Genomic DNA, 22461 nt, shown 5'->3' with positions numbered 1-22461 from the left:
GAGCCTCAGTGGTCTAATTTTCTTTATAATTTTTATTTATATGATCAGGGTTTCATGAACAATCAGTTCAGTGATTAGCCAAATAAAATCAGATTCTAAGATATGACAGTCACATTTGACATTGTTCAAAATTTTAAAACACTGTTTTGAGATAACTCAGTCTTCCCCTTTGCTTCAAGATTCTTGATCATTCAATGCTACTTGTAAAAGAAATAATGGAAGTCAAAGAAAAGGAGAGAAGGGTGATGGAAACTGAATTACGGTGACCAGCCCTGTTGCTACACTGGGTACAAATTCAGAGTATCCAAGGCCCCTATGCTCGGTGTAGTAGAAGTGTCAAATGCTGTTCCTCCCACCTGATCCCTCCAGATAAGCAGAACAAACACACACAGAGATGCTTTTCTGCATAACATTGAGGGTTACTCAAAAGGCAAAAGTGGTTAGGGAATGATTGAGTGGAGAAGAGTTCACACTAGAGAAAGAAAGCAAAGCGAAACTCTGTGGTCAATGCTGTCCACAGGAAGAAAGAGGCTCTGTTGGAGGACAAAATGTTGTCCTAAAATTAGACATGGCAAGCTTTAATCTTTTGTCTTTAGTTTTATTCCTGTGCTGTGGTTAGATACCTGAGCAAGAGCAATTTAAAGGAGGAAGGGTTCATTTTGGCTCACAATTTAAGTGTAATTCATTCATAGCAGAGAAGACAAGACAGCAGGAGCTTGAACTAGCTGGTGAGGTACACCCACAGCCAAGAAGCAGAGACCAAAGGATTCATGCACTCAGCTAGTCTCTTCCTTTTATGTCGTGCAGGACCGGAGCTCAGGGAATCATACTGCCCACTGTTAGGCAGTTCCATCTCAATCAACCTAATTGACATAACCCCTCACAGGCACACCCAGATACCAAATAATCACTAAAGGTGTGTCAGGATGTTTTCAAGGTGATTTCAGCTCCTGTCAAGTTGGTAACACTATTACAGTCATGTTGAAGTTTTACATATGTATTTTATCCATTTTCTGTCTCCAGCCTTCCTGGTCTGAGAGTAGCCCAGAAGGGAAAGACACGGAGTAAATAAAACCAAAGCTCCGATCTCTACAGTATATACACAAACGAGATATCCTTTTCAAACAAATGGTTTCCTTAAGCTAAGGTTAGACATAAAGCTTTGCCTTTAAAATCTGAAAGGCCAATAGTGGGCAAGAGGCCACCCTTTATAGAATAGAACTAGACAAAATGACACTTACCCCTCACAATAACCAACGTGAAGAGAGCATGTTAATTGTCTAAACCCCAGAGTAGGCAGTGACAAGAAGCAGCAATGCCTACTTATGCTGAGAGTAGTGTCTAGGACCAGGCTATGCTGCTCGTCCCACAGGGTAAGTTGCAGACTCTGGACTGATACCATCTATACCCACATTGCTAAGCCATTCCCAAAGCATTTCATCTCGAGCATGCAGCGGAAGGTGAAATTACATGGTGCATAGGTAAGTACAAGAAAATCTAGAGCAAGGACTGTACCTGAACATGACTTCTTCTGACTGGGAGGAGGAGCAGGTCGCACGACTATCAGATACTTTGGCTCTGCATCTGAAACAACAACATTATCTTTCAGCAAAACCCTTTCCTCCATAACCAGCACAGCAGTTAGCACACCCCTGTCCTGAATGAACATTTGCTGGTGTTAAACTCTCTCTGACCCCAGTACCACTGAAAGAGAAGACCCAAGAACTGGAAAATTAATACTTTCTAAAAAGCCCATTAAGTCTTAGAAATGAAAATTAGATCCATATTTTCAAACCCAAATGGCCTTGGGTGGGGATGAGGTCTTTAAGAACATGCTACACAGACTTTTCTTTTTTAAATAAAATCACCTTATTCTCATTAACTCACAAATGAAAACATCACACAGTTCATTTAAGGAAACCACTCAAAATTCCTGCCCAGTTCCAAACCCTATGCATCTCAATGAATGTCTCTGCCATCAGAACGTCCATTCTGACGCTATGCAGCTTTGCTTAAGGCTTTTCCTTTCACTTCCCAGAACATCCTTATGCATTTATCCAGCACTAAAGAGGAAAAGAAAAACCCTGCAGGCTGAAACTAGAAAAAAAAAGCTTTTTGTCATCTTTCATGACTCATGTGTCCTTTTGCCTGCATCCCTTCTTTCCACACATCTACTGTTACCCACTTGGAAGCCTTTCTCAATTTTAAATTATACCCACACGCTCATTTACACACACACACACACACCTGCATGTATATTTGTGCCACATGCTTTTCTAGGGCCCTTGGAGGCCAAAAGAAGGCATCAGATTTCCTGGAACTGTAGTTATAAATGGTTGTGAGGTGCCACATGGGTGCTAAGAACCAAATCCCAGTCCTCTGCAAGAGCAGCAAATGCTATTAACCTCTGAGTCATCATTCCAACCAGATACAGTATACTTATTAATTATTTGAAATTTTCAAACATGCATACAATTTATTTTAATAATATTTAGTCCCTACTTCTTCCCCTAACACCTTCTAGATTCAGCCCATGCCCATCCTCAATCTCATGTCTTTTAAATTCCACTGAATCCTATTTTGCAACTCTAGATGGGTAAAAATGGGGTTATCCACCAGAGCTTATCACTGAAATATCAGAGACAATCCTTAAAAATATTTAGGCCTTAAATTGTGCATGTAAAATTATGTTAAACTCTATTAGATACTATACTTGCTCTTAGCTAAAAGGCTGAGAATCAACGTTAAAGCTAAGAGGTGTGAGATTACCCAATAAAGATTGAGATGTCAGGAGCCATGAAGGGTACAGCAGATGACAACTCATGTTCAGATGTCAACCCACCAGAGGAATGATTATCTGAATGTGACTCTCATGGCCTTTTAAAAAACTACTGTATCCAAGATGACTGATAAAAAATATATAAATAAACAAACAGCACCTAGGATGTTGGGCCAAAATTATCTCAGGGCCTGTACCTTGAGGCCTGTAGGACAGAGAAAACTCCCTTACCAAGTGCTCAATCCAAATTCAATAACAAGACTACAATCACCATTGGGTGAGATTATTAGGGTTGTAGAATAATTTAGGTGTCAATAAACTACCATGTAATACATGGTTTCTGTGTGCAAAAAACTGTTAATAAATTTATAAACTATTGACACGGTGATTCTGCACACCCTCTGCAATCACCTTGTGTAATAGGGAGATCACTGAGACACGGTCATCTTCACAGGGGTGCAACATTTACAGTTGCACCCAGATGGTTTAGGCCCTACCACCATCCAGAAATTCTTTTTATTTTTTTTAACTTCTTTTGTGTGTGTGTGTTTGGGTGGGTGCATATGCATGTCTGTGAAGGTCAAAGGACACCTCGTGGAAGTCATTTTCTCTCCACCATCTGGGTCCCAAGGATCCAACTCAGGTCATAGGGCTTAGGGAAAATCACATTAACCTTCTAAGTCATCGTGCCAAACTCCTAAAAATTTTAATACTTTGATCTTTGAACTGAACTTTGTAATACTATGTCTTGTGGGATGCTGGAGTATGCACGGGAGCAACGGAGCCAGAAATACTAACACTTGTCTATGGATTTCCACTTTCCTCTTCGCATAAAGCATCCCTAGTGCAGCAAACTCCAGGTTCCCTGAGACTCTGTCTCAGAGACTAAGGGGGTAAAGTAGTAGAAGATACTGGTGGTAGAGTTCTGGCTTCCACAGGAACATGCGCAAGCCAGCATGTACCACACACACGCTAGATGAGGACAAGCAAATCTTGCCTCTGACTAAGAAAGAGGATATAAAGGGAGCTACTGGCAGCCCCAATGTGACACATTGTTCACTCAAGCCAGAGCTTGTTTCACTGGCAAATAAGGTGGTGTTTAATGAAACCCAAACCAGCAAGGAACCTCTTTATGCCCATGTTTGCTGTGCTAGCAAACATGGAAGAAAAGGGAAAGACTGGACAATTCCACTCCCCTTCAGTTCTCCCTCATTCATAAGTTAAAATGAACACCCATGGAATATGCAGGCCTGTATCGAAGGTGCATAAAAGTTGAGACATTTTGTGCAGCCTTCCCACAGTTCTGCTTAGAAAATCCCATGCATGCAGGAACTACAAAACACTGCACACTCCCAGCCCTGCTGTTGAGACTCAAAGGTTCTCGAATTCACTTTGAAATGGGCCTTGTGCACTATCATGGTCAAAGCTCCATGCCATGTAATTTATAGTTTTTATTCTTAAAATTACATTACCAGCTGGGCGGTGGTGGCACACACCTTTAATCCCAGCACTCGGGAGGCAGAGGCAGGCGGATCTCTATGAGTTCGAGGCCAGACTGGTCTACAAGAGCTAGTTCCAGGACAGGCACTTGCAATAGGAAATCCTACAGCCAATAGTTACTCACCCACTGGGGCGTGGCCTCTTATACTATTTATGCTGATGTAGAGCATGTGTCTGGTCTCTTTTCCAGCTGCAGGATTCGGTTTCTGATCTCCATTCCAGCAGAGAATTCTGATTTGTGAGTCTACCCGTAAATTTACAAATAACCATTTATTTCTCAATTCTGAGCTAGTGTGGGATTTCTTTTAAGCATCTTTCTTCAGGCACTAAAGCTACACAGAGAAACCCTGTCTTGAAAACAAACGAACAAACAAAAAACACATGACAAAAGTCGAGATAGAGACTGTGGGTGGAGGAGGTTTACCTCTAATGTTATAATCAATCTTGCTTTTTGAAACAAAGGCCCTCAATATTAGTTTTGTATGTGACCCTACAATTATATAAATATCTTAATCTAGTCTTCAAAATGTCTTTTTAATAAGTCTCAACAATGCCCTTCTAGAAAACAGAGATCAGGCATGAGCTTTACTCAATTTAGAACTAATGTTTAATTACTTCCTTAAGACAGGCATTTAATGGGCTAGTGGCTTTTTGACAAGGACTTGAAATATCAGAGCAATACAGATGCCAAAGACAGTGCCCAAGATCGAACATGGTCATAGGAACCATTTAAAAATCAGTTTTGGTTATGCTCACAGTCGTTTTGCATAAGCTGCCGCGGAACAGAAGAGGAGCAGTGGGTGTGGGTGTATTCACACTAACTGCTCTGTAAATACTCCCACCTTGCAGTGTTTCCGCAGCATCTATACTCTGTTGGTGATACAGACATGGGAAGATGGAGCAACTAAAGTCAAGATTTTGATTCCATTCTGTATTGTAGATTTGTAGCAGACTACAAATTCACACATTGGAGTCTTAGCAGACATTCTACCAAAATGATTTCATTATTTAGGGAATAGATGCAATTAAAATCTCCACGCAAGATATTTTATATAGGATGTAGTCCCTTTAAATTTGTAATTCTGCTAGTTAATCCCCAGTTTAACTTAATTTGCTTAAGATTGCAAATGCCCTAGGGTAATGGATAAGAGAACTTATTGTTTAATGAAATCTAACATTGAAGATATGTATCAATTATATTGTATTTTTAGTGAAGGTTATAATCCTGCTATAATTGTCCAATTTAAATTCTATCTTTCAAATCTTAGATCTAATAGAGGACTCCAGTTTCTCAAGGGGCACTGCTCAGCTTGTTGCCACAGTCGCATGGGTTTCTGTTATGCAAAGTCTCTACCATGCATATGTCTGCACAAACATTAGGCAAGCCAAGGTTACCTTAGAAAAAACCATGTCAGGAGCTTAAACACATTCATTCATCTCCCATCTCTTCCTGCCCTTCTTCCTTTCCCTCTCTCCTCCCCTGTAGCATGAATTCTAACAGGTCTTAATAATAAAAGCCTGGAGTCAGATATGGGGGAAAATACTGAGACATCAGAGAGACCAAGGAGCAAAACCACAGCCACCTTACTTCTCAACTTCCCAACCAAAAAGAGACCGAGTTTCTGTCTCTTTTAGCCTTATCACCCCCCCCCCTTTACTGGCCATATCACTTCCTGACTGTCTGTATCGACCTCCAGACTCTATGATTAGCTAGTGGCTAGCTTCGACCTCTGATCTACAAAAAAAAAAAAAAGCTTTATTTGACAAACAAGATATTATTACACTCTCAATTACTTTAAGAACTTGGTTTTATGTTGAACTGCATTTCCCTCTCTAGAGGCTTGGGGTTCAATCCTGCCTGGCTGTTAGTGGGACAAGGCAGATGCTTCTTTGGGTACCTTTTATCTTTTCCATTAACTAAGTGGAGACAAACCACAGTGGCTGTTTCGCAGAGCCCTTCATTGTGGTTATTGTGGTTAAGTTTATTTGTAATTGTACAGAGTATATGTTAATTACTTATTTGTGTGGTACTAATTATATGTTAGTGCTATTATCAATTTTCTTGAATAAAAAAGTGGCTGTGTTCTGTAGGATTGGAGGACAGACAGCAAGGTGGAAATAATAAAAATAAACAAAAGCAAGTATCACAGTTTCCGAAATAAAAACATTTCCCCCAAGAAAATTATATACCACCCTCATTCATAAATATCACTGTATAAAGTCTTCAAGATATATTGTCCAACAGAAGCTCATAATACATTCTAATTATAGTTTATTACAGCAAACAAGCTAAGATGGGTTTGGAAGACTGTACCCACAGGTCCTGAGAGCACAGTTGATAAGAGGCAAAACCAATCTTAAGAAAGAGTGGGGGTTCTCTTTGGGGAAAACCCTAGTGGGATATTGTTCTAGACATCTGAGGGCACTTGTGCTCACTAGGGCCAACGCTCAGTTATCCAGTGGCAAAGGACCACGGAAGTCAGGAGTCCATGGAAGATTGAGCAGAGGTGTTAGCACTGTGCTAACTTCACAGTGGAAAATAAGTTAAGAACACAGCAATCTTTAAGTCACTTAGATTACTAGCTCTTTGATAGTTACACAGAAAAAGAATATCCATGGAGCTGTAATTATCAGGAACTAAGTGAGCCCACCTTTTAGAGTCTTTCCACTTCTCTACAGAAAGACTTGGTGAACTGAGCTCAGACTAGACCAGGCTACACTTTGAGCTCAGGCTTTGCTCATTTATGCATCCTTAAGCCTGAAACACTGTGATTATCCCAGTAACATATTCAGAAAGAAGGGGTAAATGGAGTTTTGCATGAAGAGTGGAGAAAACTATTAGGGAATGGGAACCAGCAGAACCCATAAACACAAACCACCTTTTCTTGCAAGCTTCATAATTCTTAAGCAGGGAATTAGTAAGTCTATTTACAGAACTGTTTCTTTTACTTATCAAAATTATTTATACCGGATATCTGTTTTAGTGTAGATCAATAAACCTTTTCCTATTGTGCCTGAAAAATAATTGGAGACAATTTGACAAACCCTGGGCTGTTTGGTAACTATTTCCATCAAATATTACAAAATCTTTTAAATGATGAACCTGTGCCCAGTTTGACAGAACACACTGCTATGCCCCTCAGTTCAAAGAAAATTCTGGCTTCCTCAGCCTCCAGGACTGGAATAACACCAAAGTACAAAAGATCCACAGAAGTGTAGCCAGCCCCATCACGGAACCACCAGCAAATGCAGAAAGGACTTGGATGTCAGACAGAGAAGGGGGCCCAGAATAGTCACACACCTCATCTGTGGGAGCTTACAGTTTAGGTCGTCACTTGTGGAAGGACAAGTCTGCAGGGTTGATAACTCCAGCGAGAAGCAGCCCCTGCTCTCCCTGCAGCGGAATGGGCGGGGTCTCGAAACACAGAAAGGGAGCTCAGCTCTGATGGATGAAGATGTGAGGAAAAAGGCTTTTTCTTTCCGAACTCAATGTCCCCAGAGCTCTGCTAGACTTATCCACTCCTCACGGTCCTACTAAAGTGTTTGGAAGAAAACACTTTAATGGTGTTTCCAAAAAAGCGCCGCTGCAAAAAAAACCACATCCCAGTGAAGGAGACATCGCTGAAGCGTTGCTCAGTGTTCTACTTTCACTTGAGGAGATTTGGGGAGGCAACACTATCAAAGACGCATTTCACCCAGGACTAGCTGTGTTAATTGTGGGCCCAAGGCAGAAAACAAATGGTCAATGAAACCTTCTTTTAAAGTATAGAAAATGAATTATTAAGGACCTTTAAAAAAACATGCCTTTTCCTTTCTTCCACTGTCTCGGCCTTCACCCGCTATGGTGTCTACTTACCACTTAAGGTGACCCTCTGGAGGTGGGCTCCAATCCTCCTCCTTACCTCTGACTCCCAACAACTTTGAACAGTGCTATGTTCCATTATGAAGTTCGGTTCCTCCATGGAATATGTTTGGAACCCTAGTGGGTTTTTATAAATCGATCCAGCACGGCCCCTTACTCTCTCACAAACGCGCTCTATGCTCTGTCTTGCGTGGACCAACTTCCCATTCTCACATGTGGGCCAGCCACACGATCCCACTTGCCAGGCTGGGGTGCAGCACGAGAACCTTTTCTAGATGCACCTGCCTAGCCCTGAACCTTAAAGCCTCCAGAATTGCGGCCCGGATATCTCTCTTGTTTAAATAAATATAAATTTAATAAAAATTTAGTCCCAGGTATTTTCTTATAGTGGCAGAAAATAGATGAAGACAAAATGTGTCCCATTAGAGTTTACTCCATTATCAAAGTTTCTTCTCTTCCCGTTTGCACTCTCAGGACAGGAAATAAAATCTCTTTTTCCCACAACTGCAGTCCGTGCACTGGGACTTTGACACAACCAAGTAGGGGCAGAATGGTGCTTGCTTCATCCAAATACCCTAGGAATGTATAGTGATAGGTATGTTTTTTTCTCTGTTTTTTTTCTTGACTCTTTTGGGAACCCGCCACCCAGCTCCCCTCAAAAATACAGAGATCTATCACTACTATGAATGCCCGGCCTTACCTTGGCTTCTTTATAGCCAGCTTTTCTAACTTAAATTATCTCATTTCTCTTTAACTATGCTTTGCCCCAGGGCTTTTTATCTTTCTTTATTCTGTATGTCTCTCTTTCCTTCTTACTCTGTGGCTGGCTGTGTGTCTGGGGGACTGGCCTCCTGGTGTCCTCCTCTCCTCCTTTTCTTATCTTCATTCTTCTCATTTTTCTTTACTAGATTTCTCCTCCTATTTATTCTCTCTGCCTGGCAGTCCCACCTTTTCCTCTCTCCTGCCTAGCTATTGGTCGTTCAACTCTTTATTAGACTAATCAGGTATTTCGGACAGGCAACGTAACACATTTTACAGAGTTAAATAAATGCAATATAAAAGAATGCAACATATCTTTGCAGCTTTAAACAAATATCCCGCAGCATAAATGAATGTTACACATCTAAAGCTAATAGTCCACAACAGTGATAGCTCCAGAGTACGCAAGCACAACTGTCACCGCATCTGGCCATATGGCACCATAGTGTGTCTGTAGCTACCCTAACGCTCCCTGAGTTCACACCTAAGGGGCTGCTGGAAATGGAAGCCAGCTGAAACTGGTAATCGGGAGTGAGCAGTAGATGGTCAGTCAGACAACATGTGTGGGAAATAGAGGGGGCTCTAACTGAATGTACGGTGAGCCGATGACATCTTGTGTACATGTGTGTTATTAACATAACAGTGTCCATGTCAATGACTCCAGAGTCTCAGACCCCTGGAAACTGGCAGAGACTTCTCCAGGTCAGACTCAGGGAACTGAGGATGCCTTCCTCGGGTTGGATGTGTTAATGTTGACAGCGTGTGAAAACCAGCAACTGAAGCTTCCTTCTCCTGATGACTGCAGCCTGAGACTGTTCCTCTGCAGAGATGTTCTACCAAAACTAGCTAACCCCTCTTCCTGTGTGATACATAAGAAATGTGCTGAGGCTCCTGGATGTGTGGGAGGTGCCTGTCCAGCCCACCTGACCCCAGTTTGTCTGTCTCTGCGTGTGTGTGTGTGTGTGTGTGTGTGTCTATAATCTCTTTATTTCCTTATTGCCTCGGTCAGGTGTCCAGGATCAAGCCATGCTGGACACAGTGAGCAAGGACAAGCAAGTCTTGGAGATGAGACAGTGGAGAACTGAACTAAGAAGGTGAGAGGCATGGAAGGCCCAAATACAGAATCTCAGGCTCCAACCCCACCTCCTTGATGTGTGGCCCACAGAACACCACTTACTAAATGAAATGTAAAGAAAACTAGGAATTGAGAAGAGTGATAATAACTCATTTAACTCTGAACACAGAGTCCTCCAAGACCATCTGCCACCTGCGCATGACCGAGCTGACCCTCCACTCCCTGTCCCTGCATGCTGAGTACCTCTGCTGCCCCATCTTGTTTCCTATGGTCTGACACAGAGCCTGGTATATCTCATCCAGTCATGGTCCCAAACTAACCCTCCTTTGCTTTCTCTCTGTGACAAATTCTCCCTGTGACATCTCAAACACTTAGTAATGTATTTCTCTGATACACTTGCTCTGATGGCCAGTACTCATCCTTTCCCACTTACCAAACCTGTCAGATAAATTGCTGGCTTTCTCGCCTGTAGTTTTTTCTTATCTGTGCTTCTACGTGCACCTCACACTTAGCTTAGCATGGGGGTTTGCTGTCCCTTAGCTGTTTTAATGTTCAGTGGGAGCTAGTTGTTTGAGATCGAGCCTGTTCTGGTGTACATACGCATTCACCCATGAACACTTCAATGTCTCACACTGTCTGTCTAAAAAGGCCTAGTGGATGACCGGAACTTCATTTGGACAGTTTTCTCCAAAGAACAGTGTCCAAAGTTGAAGACTTCAAACCATCAGGTTGTCGTTTCTCCCAGTCCTTTAAAAGTGACCATGACCAGGTAGAGGCGCAGTGCCAAGACCTGTTTTCTCAAAAGAGTTTCCCCGTACAGCTGAAAAGAACCACGGTACGTGTATACTGTGGGGCTGAATAGCAGTGTGCTGTGGTGGCTAATGGACAAGACGGATCTGGAGTCAGCCTGCTGCTGGTAGATTCCTAAACCTCCAGGGATCCCTGTCTTCCCTAGAATAAAGAAGATGCTGTTTACAGTATCTGTTCTACAGGGCAACTCCCAGGAACAACTGACCAAATCCCTTGGCCCAGGACATTAAGGGAACTCAACAATCATTTGGTTGATGAAAATCTCCATCCCAGCACATACTGATTAGTTACTGTGCACGGCATTTGGTGAGCGGGCGCAGAAGAGAACTCATAGCCAACATCTTGCCTTGCCTTCCCTTCTCAGAGGGAAGAGTAAAGTTTGGGCTGTGACTTAATGACCAAACTATGAAAGATCTGAGGGTCATGCTGAGAACTTTGGGCTTTTGCTCACAAAGAGGTGAAGCAGGCACCTTTCCAATTACTGAGAAAATGGGACACATTTAATAATTACACCAGGCAATGGGTTTAAATTTTCACATGACAGGCAAGCTAGCTATTTACCAATAGTAGAATCACCCCCAAACTCAAAGAACTATTTCTCCCAGAGACTACCACTACAGGCCATGGGAGACACTTTGTTCTGTTGACAATGAACCTTGACTGAAGAACTGAGAATAGCTCAAACTCATTGAGTCTGCTTATCAGACACAGGGGGATGATGAGGCCCTACTCTGCCTCTGGGAGGCCTCATTAGGCTGGTGAAATAAGACCCCGGTGAATACATGTACAAAACCCCCCAACCTGACCACAACATAAAACATAAAGCCAAATGCAGCTTGGCACAGCCCAGCATGTGGTATGACTCACATAAGCCAAAGAACACAGAGTGAGATGGGCAAGTAACCCATTCCAAGAGAAATAACACGACAGACAATTACAAAAGCTGATAAGACATTGTCCTTGGTTTTGAGATAGCCCTAAAAGCAAAGGAAATTCTAGCATCGAATTCTTTTCTTCTATTTCCACTCTCTGGATAATCCTCAGACCCTACAAGTTAATCCTTTATCATCAGCTAGCTTTCCGTTTAAAACGTCCTTCCTAATAGCCAGACTCTTACAATGGTTCTGGAATAGTACACCCAGAGTAAAATAGCCTTTTAGCCCATGACAATAGGGAGCATTTTAAATGTACAACCTATAATGAATTTTTGAAAATTAGATTTTGATTTCAGTACCTGAAACAATATGAGTTAAAAATAAAATTCTGTAAAACACTGAAATAATACAAATTTGTTTTAATGAATTTCCAAGAAAAGACAGACTTAGATATGATATATTAGATCAAAAGGATAAGAAAGATCCAGTTAAAAGTACAGTTAAATCCAGCAGAACAAAAAGAATAAAGAATTAAAAGATCCTTAGTAGCACATGGGGAAATAGTTATCTATTTTCAGAACAGGCATTTCTGTTAGAAACTCCTGGTGAACTGATCAAATGATGGTATGCATTTATTAATAACTTGATACTTGATATGCCAACAGCTTTAATCATCCTTCTTTGAAACTTAAATTCTGCTAAATTTTAAGTCTTGGAAGAAAATTAAATGATTCTAGAATATCTAGCTTTTAATGAAAAAAATTTGTATGTATTTTGAAGATTTAAAGCCAAATACTTATCACATAGTAAATGTATTTCCAGAAAAATAACTAACTCAGAAAGTGATTTTCAGATAAAAGAGGAAAATCTTCTATCTTCAGTGGCACTCACAGTTCTTTCAGACTGTGTGAGTCTCAAACTCAACTCTTTCCCATTGGTTAATTTATTATGTTTCACCGGGTGGTGGCACACACCTTTAATCCCAGCACTCGGGAGGCAGAGGCAGGAGGATCTCTGTGAGTTCGAGGCCAGCCTGGTCTACAAGAGCTAGGTCCAGGACAGGTTCAATAGCTACAGCAAAACCCTGTCTTGAAAAAAATTTATTAAGTTTTTAAGTTCAATACACATGAAAGGTAAAGAAAATACAAGGCTCCTAGGATCTCCAGCTCATGGGACTTTTTTATTTAGGTGGATTATGGGTGAAGACAGGTCACACACGTGCTCGAGAACACACATATGCACACATGCACGCAGCACACACACATGTGCACACACACACAATTACTAACATTAACAGTAATGCTAAGAGCAGGTGTCAAGCTCTTGGTGTCTGTAGTCAACAGCACTAGCTACCCAGGAGGGTGAAGCAGAAGGAACCCTCAAGTGTGGATGTTCAAGACTAGGTGAACAGCACAGTAAAATTCTGCAATTAGTTACAGCAGTTCATGCAGAGTGTGCTAAAAGTAAACAGTCTGTATTATCACACACACACACACACACACACACACACACACACACACACACACACACACACAGGGCCATAAATGGTGTCTGCCTTGGCCTCTTGTGGAGTAGATGAGGCATTGCATATCAAGTGGGCAACCACAACAAAGGCAGTGGTGGTGGCGGTGGCCAAGCACAAGTCTTAGGAGCACGGTTGTCACACATTTTCTCTCACTTAGATCTTTATGAATTAGGGAGCTATGATGCTTGATCTGTATTTTAAAAAGGATTTTTATAGGGCATTACAGGAGTAGACCACCAGGAGCTTCCTATCATAGATCAGAAGAGTCCCTTGATTGTAGACAAAGTAAGATTTCCTAAGTGTTGAGCAGTCTTAAAACACAGATGTTCAGTTCTCACCAGATTTCTGGGGTCACCAGCCATTTGATAGGTACACAGCCTTGGGACATTTATTTAACTTAGATTTCCTTGTAGTGTCTGCCTTCAGTAGAATAAGTAACAACCTCCATTATTTTAAACTTTACCCCACTTCTGAACAAAATGATTAAAGAATGCACAAATTGAACTACCAGTCTCAATTTCAATGGTAGAAGAACATGATGCATTTTTTTTCTAGTTTTCTAGTTAAATATAAAAATTAATGGAAGAGTCAGCAAGAAGACTCAGTAAAGTGAATGACACCGAGTACAGTGTCCTGAGTTCAATGGGCAGAACCCACATTTTGGAAAGAGAGACACAGTTCTCAGACTTTGTGTGTGATATCATGGTTCCAGCTCTCCACCCCACATATATGAAAATTAAAAGTAATAAACAGTTTTAATTAAGGGTCAAACTTTTAAGAGCCATTACTAGTGTATAATAATATAAGCTATATTAAATTTAAAGCATCTAATTTATGTTTATTCACATCTCCATTTCTACAAGTGAGTTCTATTCAGAGTGTTTTGAAACATGAGTTTCTTCTGTGAACTAACAGTGAAACATATCAAAATAAAAAGCTATTAAAACTTTGCCTAAAGTGTGTTACTCTCCCATTTTCATTTGTGTTTTGTAGAGTAAGGCAAAGTTCTTATATTCTTAAAATAACTAATGTACTAGAGGGACTGGAAGATAATTGCTGTGGGAAAATGATCTGTATCCTGTCAATTATATTTTAAATAAATGCTGATTGGCCAGTAGCCAGGCAGGAAGTATAGGCAGGACAACCAGACAGGAAGTAGAGCAGGTCAATGAAAACAAGATAATTCTGGGAAGAAGGAAGTTTCTTCTGCATTCCTGACCCATCCACAGAGCAAGTAAGATGTGACTGCCTCGCCGAAAAAGGTACCGAGCCACGTGGCTAACATAGACAAGAATAATGGGCTAATATAAGTTATAAGAGTTAATAAGAAGCCTGAGCTAATGGGCCAATCAGTTTATGATTAATGTTGACCTCTGTGTGATTTCTTTGGGACTTAATGACTGCGGGAACCGGGCAGGACAGAAAATTCAGTCAACAGAAAATAAATCTAGAAAAGTGGGAATTGTGTCTTCCTTTGGAACACATGACTGTGGAACTTAAGCAGCAGCACCTTCTCTCCATCCACCAAGTGCAAGAGGCAGCATGGATACAGGAATCACCACTGAATGATTAAATCATGATCATGAGAGCAAGGTGTGTGGTCCCCGTGGCTGCATCACACACAGCCTCAGAGTTTGCTTCGGATTTGTTTGTAAATCTTGATTTGAGAGCTGTCCCTGTCAAGAGAACATGCTCAGGACACAACAGTGAGATGAATATGACTATTTGTTTTCAGTCACTAATACCTGTGCTAAACTGACATCTAGGATTTCCTGGCTTCAATTCTCAGTGACAAATACAAAACCAAACTGAATCACACCACTATCCTTTGACCAAGGGTTGGTTTTCACACTAGACACTATAATCTTGTGTAAACCAAAACTTTGGTGGAAATACAGCCCAACCTTTGTTAACAACTGAGACAAAGGTCAGAAAGATGAAATAAAGAAGAAGACCCTTCTGCTTGATCTATCAGAGGCTGATGGAAACGTTTATAGACCATGCATACTCTGTGCTGAGATCTATGTAATCTATTGTGAACATTTGTTCAGTCTCCACAACACTTCCAGAAGGTCATTCTCTATTTTACACACAACAAAAATGAAACACACAGAAGTTAAATATCTTACTACAAACCACTCCACAGTAGGCAGAGGTCTCCAGTTTGAATCTAAGTCTGTTTGGCTCTTCAGTACTTTCTTTCTACATTCTCTCAAGCAGAGGGTAAAGTTTTTTAGGATATGGAAGTCATCATTCCGGCCCAGGGCTCCTCCAGGACCCAGCATTAACTGGGACACTAGCTTGTAGTTTCAGCACTGGCCCTGGAATCATTCGGAAAGATGGTGGTTGGGAGTGCCCTGAGAAGCCCAAGGCTGTGTATAGAAATGTCCTCCTTAGAAAATGATCGCAGCTGGGAGAATGAACGCACTTGCTCCGTTAGACCCACGGATGCCTAACACCTGACTAGAGGACAAACTTTTCTGTCAGAATTTGCACTGTTCTGAATATGTGAGACTCTTCTCCATTTGTTATTTGAGCAAGCAAAGTAAAGCTATTTGCCTTGTGCTACCCAACGGATAGATTGTCACTCCCGCCCCCTCGGATATTTGCAAAATGACCAGCAGCTGAATATAAAACTGAGCAGCAAGAGCTACTTCGGGGCAGGTGGACTCTGTGACCAACCTGATCTGCAGAAAAAGCAAGAAGCAAATTCTTCAACTGGAAATCAGTAGTAAGAACATTTGGAATATGATTCAAAAAAATGAAGGAGTAGAAACCTAGAAAACATTGAGGAGTGTGTGTTTTCACACCATTTATGAACTCCTGTGAGCATTAGATAAATTCTTATGCTTCAGTTAATCTACTAAAATTCTTTTTTTTTTTTTTGAGACTCAGTCTAACTATATAGACTAGGCTGTACTGAAACGTATGCCAATCCACCTGTCTTAGTTTCTTAACTTATGGCTATAATAAATTGAGAAATGAATGGTAGTGAACTCCTCCAGTCCTCTGCAAGAGTAGCTAGTGTTCTTCACTGCTGAGTCATCTCTCCAGCTCTGTTTTGTCATATTTCTTTATACTAAGAAATCTGTGTGCTTTTGATTTTATTACTTCAGAACTGACTCATGTTCTAAGTTAAATGTTCCACCACACCAGCTCTACTTATGCCAGGTTTTACCAAATTTTATCTGAATATGAATTTTAAAAAACAAGAAAGAATATTATTTTTATTTTTCCTGCAAGAGCAGTGACTTGAAAAATTCCAATACATACTTAATAAAAAAGATGTAAAAATAAATATAGCAAACCTTATGCAACTAGTAAAAATAAAAATCCATACATAACTAAATATCACTTTGAATATTTGTGGAAAAAAACTCTTCATGTCACAAGTGATCTATGCTAGCAAGAACATCATATAAAATATGTCAGGCAATGTGGCATAACAGCCCTTGTTTTGAAGATAAAAATAATTTATTATGTTTGGCTAAAGTCCAGCACACTGGAAAAAGAAATGCTGCTGTCCTATTACAAAAGGGTGAGTAGGCCCTGTAAGAGATGCTTTCTTGCTCCTTTGCCCTCAGGAGATTTCAGCTCATCACTTTACAGTCATGAAATCATCACCTGCCCACAGCATATCTGTGAAAACCAGACTTTCTCCTGACAGAACAGAGAATAGTTATAGGAAATGAACAGCAGAAAGACAATGGAGATGTGAATGCCAAATGCGAAGCTTGTGACAGATAAGATAATGGTTCCCAAAGATTGCCACCATAAACCCCAGAACCTGCAATCATGTGAGGTTACATGATAAAGAAAATCTGTTTTACAGATGGAATTGCAGTTGATAACCAACTGACCTAAAATGAGGACAGCATCCTGAATCATCCAGATGAGCTCAGAACAACCACAGATTTTCTAAAGTACAGCCAGAATAGCTAAATGTGATGTGACAGCTTGGCCCACCATTGTAAATTTTAAGATAGAAGAGGAATGTAGACCATCTGGCAAAGGCAAGAAACTGCACTCTCAACTCAGCCCCCCACCTCTGACAAGAATGTCGTCTGACTAACACCTTGATTTTAGCCCACCACAACCCATTTAATCTTCTGATCTACAACTATAAGACGTTAAATTTACATTTTAAATTTCCAAGTTTGCATTAATTTCTTAGAGCAACAGCCATCTAGCATATGGTGGCTAATGAATTATAAACAATGCAAGGACACTCAGACAAAACTCTAAGCGATCAATCTGATGATCTGAAAAAGAACATTTAACCTAGAACATGAGTCTATTCTGAAGTAATAAAAGCAAAAGCACACAGATTTCTTAGTATAAAGAAATATGACAAAACAGAGCTGGAGAGATGGCTCAGCAGTGAAGAACACTAGCTACTCTTGCAGAGGACTGGAGGAGTTCACTACCGTTCATTTCCCAACAAGTTAGGTGGCCCATAACGGCCTGTAATTTCAGCTCCAGGAGACCTGAAATTATCTTCCGGCCTCTGCAGAAACCGCGGCGCGTGCACACACACAGAGGGACATATACATGTGCATGTGTGCGATTAAAAATACAATAAGCCCTCTAAAAGAATCAAACTGGAGGTCTGTTTTGTTTTGTAAGCACGTTTGTCTAAAGGACAAGTAAGAGCTTCAAGCATGTCACATGGAACAGCCTCCTAGGAGTTCCAGCATCTTTGTCCCAAAGGTTCCCCAAGAAACAGTGATTTGTCTCTGATCTCCTGAAGGAGCAGGTACTGACTTGCCTGATAACAAGGCTTAAACAATTTACATAAACTCTGGAAACCTGAATGTTCTCAGCAGCTTAGAGTCGATTATAGTCTATGCCACAGATATTTGGTGTGTCCATTCAATGCTATTCATTCTCAGTTAACTGATTAGAGAGAAAATACAGAAACCAGAGGTAGAACTTTAACCAGGGAACATTCTGCAAAGAGAGAGTAATGGCATATAAAAATGAACTTAGTGTTTCCGACTGTTAGCAAGACTTTGGTGCAACCCAGGAGATGACATAACGAGAAAGGGGGCAGGTAGTGGGGAGGACACAAAAAAAAAAAAAACTAAAAGAAGCAAGGATTCCTTATTGGTCCCTAAAAATCACCTCTAATGGCCATCAATTGACCTTAATTCTTTTAAAGTGAATTTTTGGCTTTCTGTCTTGCAGAAGCATAGCCAAAGAATGAAACAATTAATAATAAAAACCAAAACAAACTAGGCTAGGTTTTAGAAGGGAACAATGATTCAGTTCTTTTTAGCCTTCCCAGGAAACCCAACGCAGGGACATTGGCATGCCAGACAGATCAAGCACAAGCACACACACACATACACACACATGCACATACACACGTGCACATACACACATCACACATACACACATCACATGCACACACATACATACATGCTAAAGAACTCTCATGCTTTCCATACTGTAAACAGTATTTTCTGCATCCTGGGGCCAAGAGACTTCAAGCCCTGGTCACTAAATTCCTCTATTCTGATCATTTCTCTCCCTTCTAGTCACTAGATAATAACCCCAGTACTGGCCATTAAAATTATTTTTCAGTTTGGCCTCCTGAGATTTCTTCAAAATGATAATGCATTTCCTTAGTTTACCAGTCACACAGCCTGCAGCTAAATCTCTGGGAACTAGACATTATCTTCCTCGTTCTTGGAAACCTTGGTCCTCTGGGAAGGTGGAATGTGCTTTTTATATCCTACAGTTAGCCTTCAGAAAACTTTGCCAGAAGATGCACCTTTCTTAGAGGATAATTTTCCTCCTAACCAAATGGCCCTCCTTAGAGTTTGTGTTAGCTTTTATACAGAGCTCAGTGAGTCTAAGCTATTTTGCTGCTGAGTGGATCAAACACCATGAAGATATTGGGCATCTCCTAAGGGCACCCAATGAAGGAAGATGTTGGGCTTCTCCCAAGGGTACTCAATGGCTCTGCAGTCATAGTTACTCCTGGGATGGACTGGTAGAATATATTAGAATTTCTGTGGGAAGAAGTTACAGGTTTAAAATTCTAGATTACCTTTATAATATGCAACAGCATTTCTAGATCTCAAGTGTTTTCTGATATGATATAGCTTCCATTTTTAAACCTCAATGGAACTAGAGAACATCACTTGTCACATTGAAATTCTTAATATACTTAGAATACTTTAAATGGCATGGCCATTTAAATTTGAAAGGAATGTCTGTTCCTTATTCTGTAGTTGAAAGAGTAAGAAAAGTAATTATACAAAACCATCTGAATTTGGATATCCTCACTGCAGCTTAGAGGGCATTTTTTCTCATATCAAAGTTGAATGCTATGCACATATTTCTGCTAATTTGAATTCTCACCTTCTTTGCATGCTCTATAAAATCAGATTCAAAGTTTGGCTGCCTAAACAAAGACAAGACCAATAGACTTTCTATTGTGGAAGTGGGAATTCGCACAGTACCCACGCCTCAACAAAGAACTACAGAGAACTAAAGAATGTTGGGAACAGAGAGGACAAATATTCCTCCCTGGGGATGAGCCCCTCGGTTGGTTGTCCAGTTTGAAACAGTTCATCCCGAAATCATATACTACAAGCAACACTGGGCAGATTCACACACGTACATAACAATTGAAGAGAAAGATTCCATGGGTTGAGAGGGAGCAGGGTTAGCGGTACACACAGGGGGTGGGGTGAGGAAAGGGAAAGGAAAAAGTGATGCAATTGTATTTTAAAATAAAAATATTGAAAAAGTGTGTCAAGCACTCCCATCCTTTTCTGCAAATAGCTTGGAAATTGAATCTCTGGATCTTCATGGTGGAAATGGGTTGTGACTTTTTCCGTGGTGCAGTTATTTGTTGGAGCCTATATACCTAGCTTCAGCCTTAACTTTTTCTCCTCTTGCTTACAACTGCTTCATTTTCAAATGGTCCTGTGTCAGTTTAACTCCATATATTTGAGTTCTGTAGATCATCTACTACATCCTGAAAGTAGCAAGACTAGGAAGCTTACCATTCTATACTCCATTTTAGCCATAGATAGCCAGACTTACTCAATGTTCATTTCCCAAAATATTTTATCTAGTTGGTTGTTTTTATTCTTTACTCTTTGGGGCCCACCATTCTGCTCCCAAATAAGTACATGGAGACCTATTCTTTCTTATGAATGCCTGGCCTTAGCTTGGCTTGTTAGCCAGCTTTCCTAACTTAAATTATTCCATTTCCCTACTTCTACATTTTGTTTCTGGGGATTTTACCTTTCTCTATTCTGGCTCTATTCTTTCTTATTTTCTATTTCTCACACTGGCTGTGTCGCTGGGTAGTGAGACCCTGTATCCTCCTCTCCTTCTCCTTTTCTCGCTCCTCCTTCTTCCCCCCTTTCTTTTCCTAATTATCCTCTCTGCCTGGCAGCCCCACCTATTCTTCTCCTTTCTAACTATTGGTCATTCTTCAGCTCTTTATTAGACCAACCAGGTGTTTTAAGCAGACAAACTAACACAGCTTCACAGAGGTAAACAATGCAACATAAAAGAATGTAACACATCTTTGCATCATTAAACAAATATTCCATAGCATAAGCAAATGTAACATATCTTCAACTAATATTCCACAAGAATTTTAGACTCTCAACTCTAGGGAAGAATACTGAATAGCTAGTTGTGTGCTAGCAGGCACAGAGTTCATGGAGAATGGATCCTTTCTCATAATCAGCAGTGTTTAAAATCCCAGAGTACAACTACTAGATTCTTGATTACTTTGTCAAAAGAATAAGATCCAAATCATATCTCTGGCCTGGGTATGTTATGAACTTCATGCAAGTTCATGAATAGATAACTGTATAAACCTTATAAGATCATTATCTGGCCAGAGGCTCTCCTACAAATAGCAAAGATAAACTCTTGTCTCCTTCATCTGAATGGACATGGAAATACCATCTTAAAGAAGGTGTATGCTCTAGAGAATTTGGACTTGTATAAAATCCTGCCTAAAATGTAGAGTGTCTCCATTTTACAATATGCTATCTTTTGTCCTGCAAAGGAAAAAACCTAAGAGAAGCCGCCCATTAAATGTAGGCTGTGGACATCCCACCCAAGAAGTGTTCCATTTTCTCTACATACCAATGATATTCTGAAAGGAAAGGAAGAGAACTAAGATCCATAATCTAATGCAATATGTGAGCTTTATTTAGTGATTCAAATAGACCAGTTCTAAAAAGACAGTCACATGAGAAATTTTAAGTGTGATCCAGGTATAAAGTGATATTGTAGGATTAAAGCAATAATATAATAAATTTATGGAATTATTAAAGTAGTTCTTATCTGTTATAGATGCATACTAGATAAATGTGTATTTTATGCTTTAAAACACTCCAGAAAACAGTATACACAGCCACATAGAACAACATTAGCACAGTGGTGCATTCAACCTATTTTACAAGACTTTCCTCAACATTATTCCCATTAATTTTGGAAATTTATACAATCAAAAGTCATGGATTAAAATAATAAATATAAGGGGTCCCAGGGCATCTGATCAACCTTAATTATTAAAACAATAGGTTGGAATTTTTATGCAGAAAATTTTCTTTAGATTATGCACATTTTTTTCATTAGCAATTTGACTTCTGCCATCTTAATATTTAATGTTTTCACATGCTATAAAGGAAGCTAACAAATTACCAGGTTAAATATCAAAAAAGTCTATCAAAAATAAAATGTTTAATTCTAAAACTCCCTGGAAAGGGGGTGGTATATCAACGTGAGAGTGAGCTTGCCTTTTGGTCACTTCCCATAGTGAAAATTGGATCATACTGGGGAATATTTATAATCATCCGAACTCAAATTCTTCATGGAATTGGTTACTATACTTGTGAAAACTACCTAATTCTCAGAGTGTGGGGGGTAATCATCTCTTAGGTTTGTTTTAAAGTGGTTCCCTTATGTAAAATTGAGTTACTCGCTACTTTACAACATTATCTCTAATTGCTCATTAATTAACAATATTACCTCCTGGCTGGCATTAAGGAGCAACAGAAATTTATTTCTCAGGAAAAAGAAAAAGGCAGAAGAACAAAATCAACTCATTTTGGCATTCTCATTACACACTTGAAAATGCAAGAACCAATATGAAGTGCTGGAACACGGGGGTTGTACTCCCAAAAGTTCAGAGAATGGGCTCTTAAGCCACATCTTAGCAGCGAGCAAAGAACCAAATCTCACCCTAGACTTTCAAAAATTTTACAATGAATCATCCTTATCAAAACCATTTAA

General features: G+C 40.2%; 1 protein-coding gene across 14 annotated transcripts in view; it reads right to left on the bottom strand.

Annotated features, from left to right (window-relative positions):
• Abi3bp (ABI family member 3 binding protein) overlaps positions 1-22461 on the bottom strand; it is a 211911-nt gene that overhangs the window by 132511 nt on the left and 56939 nt on the right. For all 14 annotated transcript variants that reach the window (XM_075964714.1, XM_075964761.1, XM_075964734.1 and 11 more), the window contains exon 3: positions 1516-1584. In XM_075964714.1, the coding sequence (XP_075820829.1) occupies positions 1516-1584 (69 nt within the window). The remainder of the gene's footprint in view (positions 1-1515; positions 1585-22461) is intronic.

The sequence above is a fragment of the Microtus pennsylvanicus genome, chromosome 1 (genome assembly GCF_037038515.1).
Source record: "Microtus pennsylvanicus isolate mMicPen1 chromosome 1, mMicPen1.hap1, whole genome shotgun sequence".
Lineage (NCBI taxonomy): Eukaryota > Metazoa > Chordata > Mammalia > Rodentia > Cricetidae > Microtus > Microtus pennsylvanicus.
The sequence above is the reverse complement of the archived record's forward strand: the minus strand, read 5'-3'. Positions and strand labels throughout refer to the sequence as shown.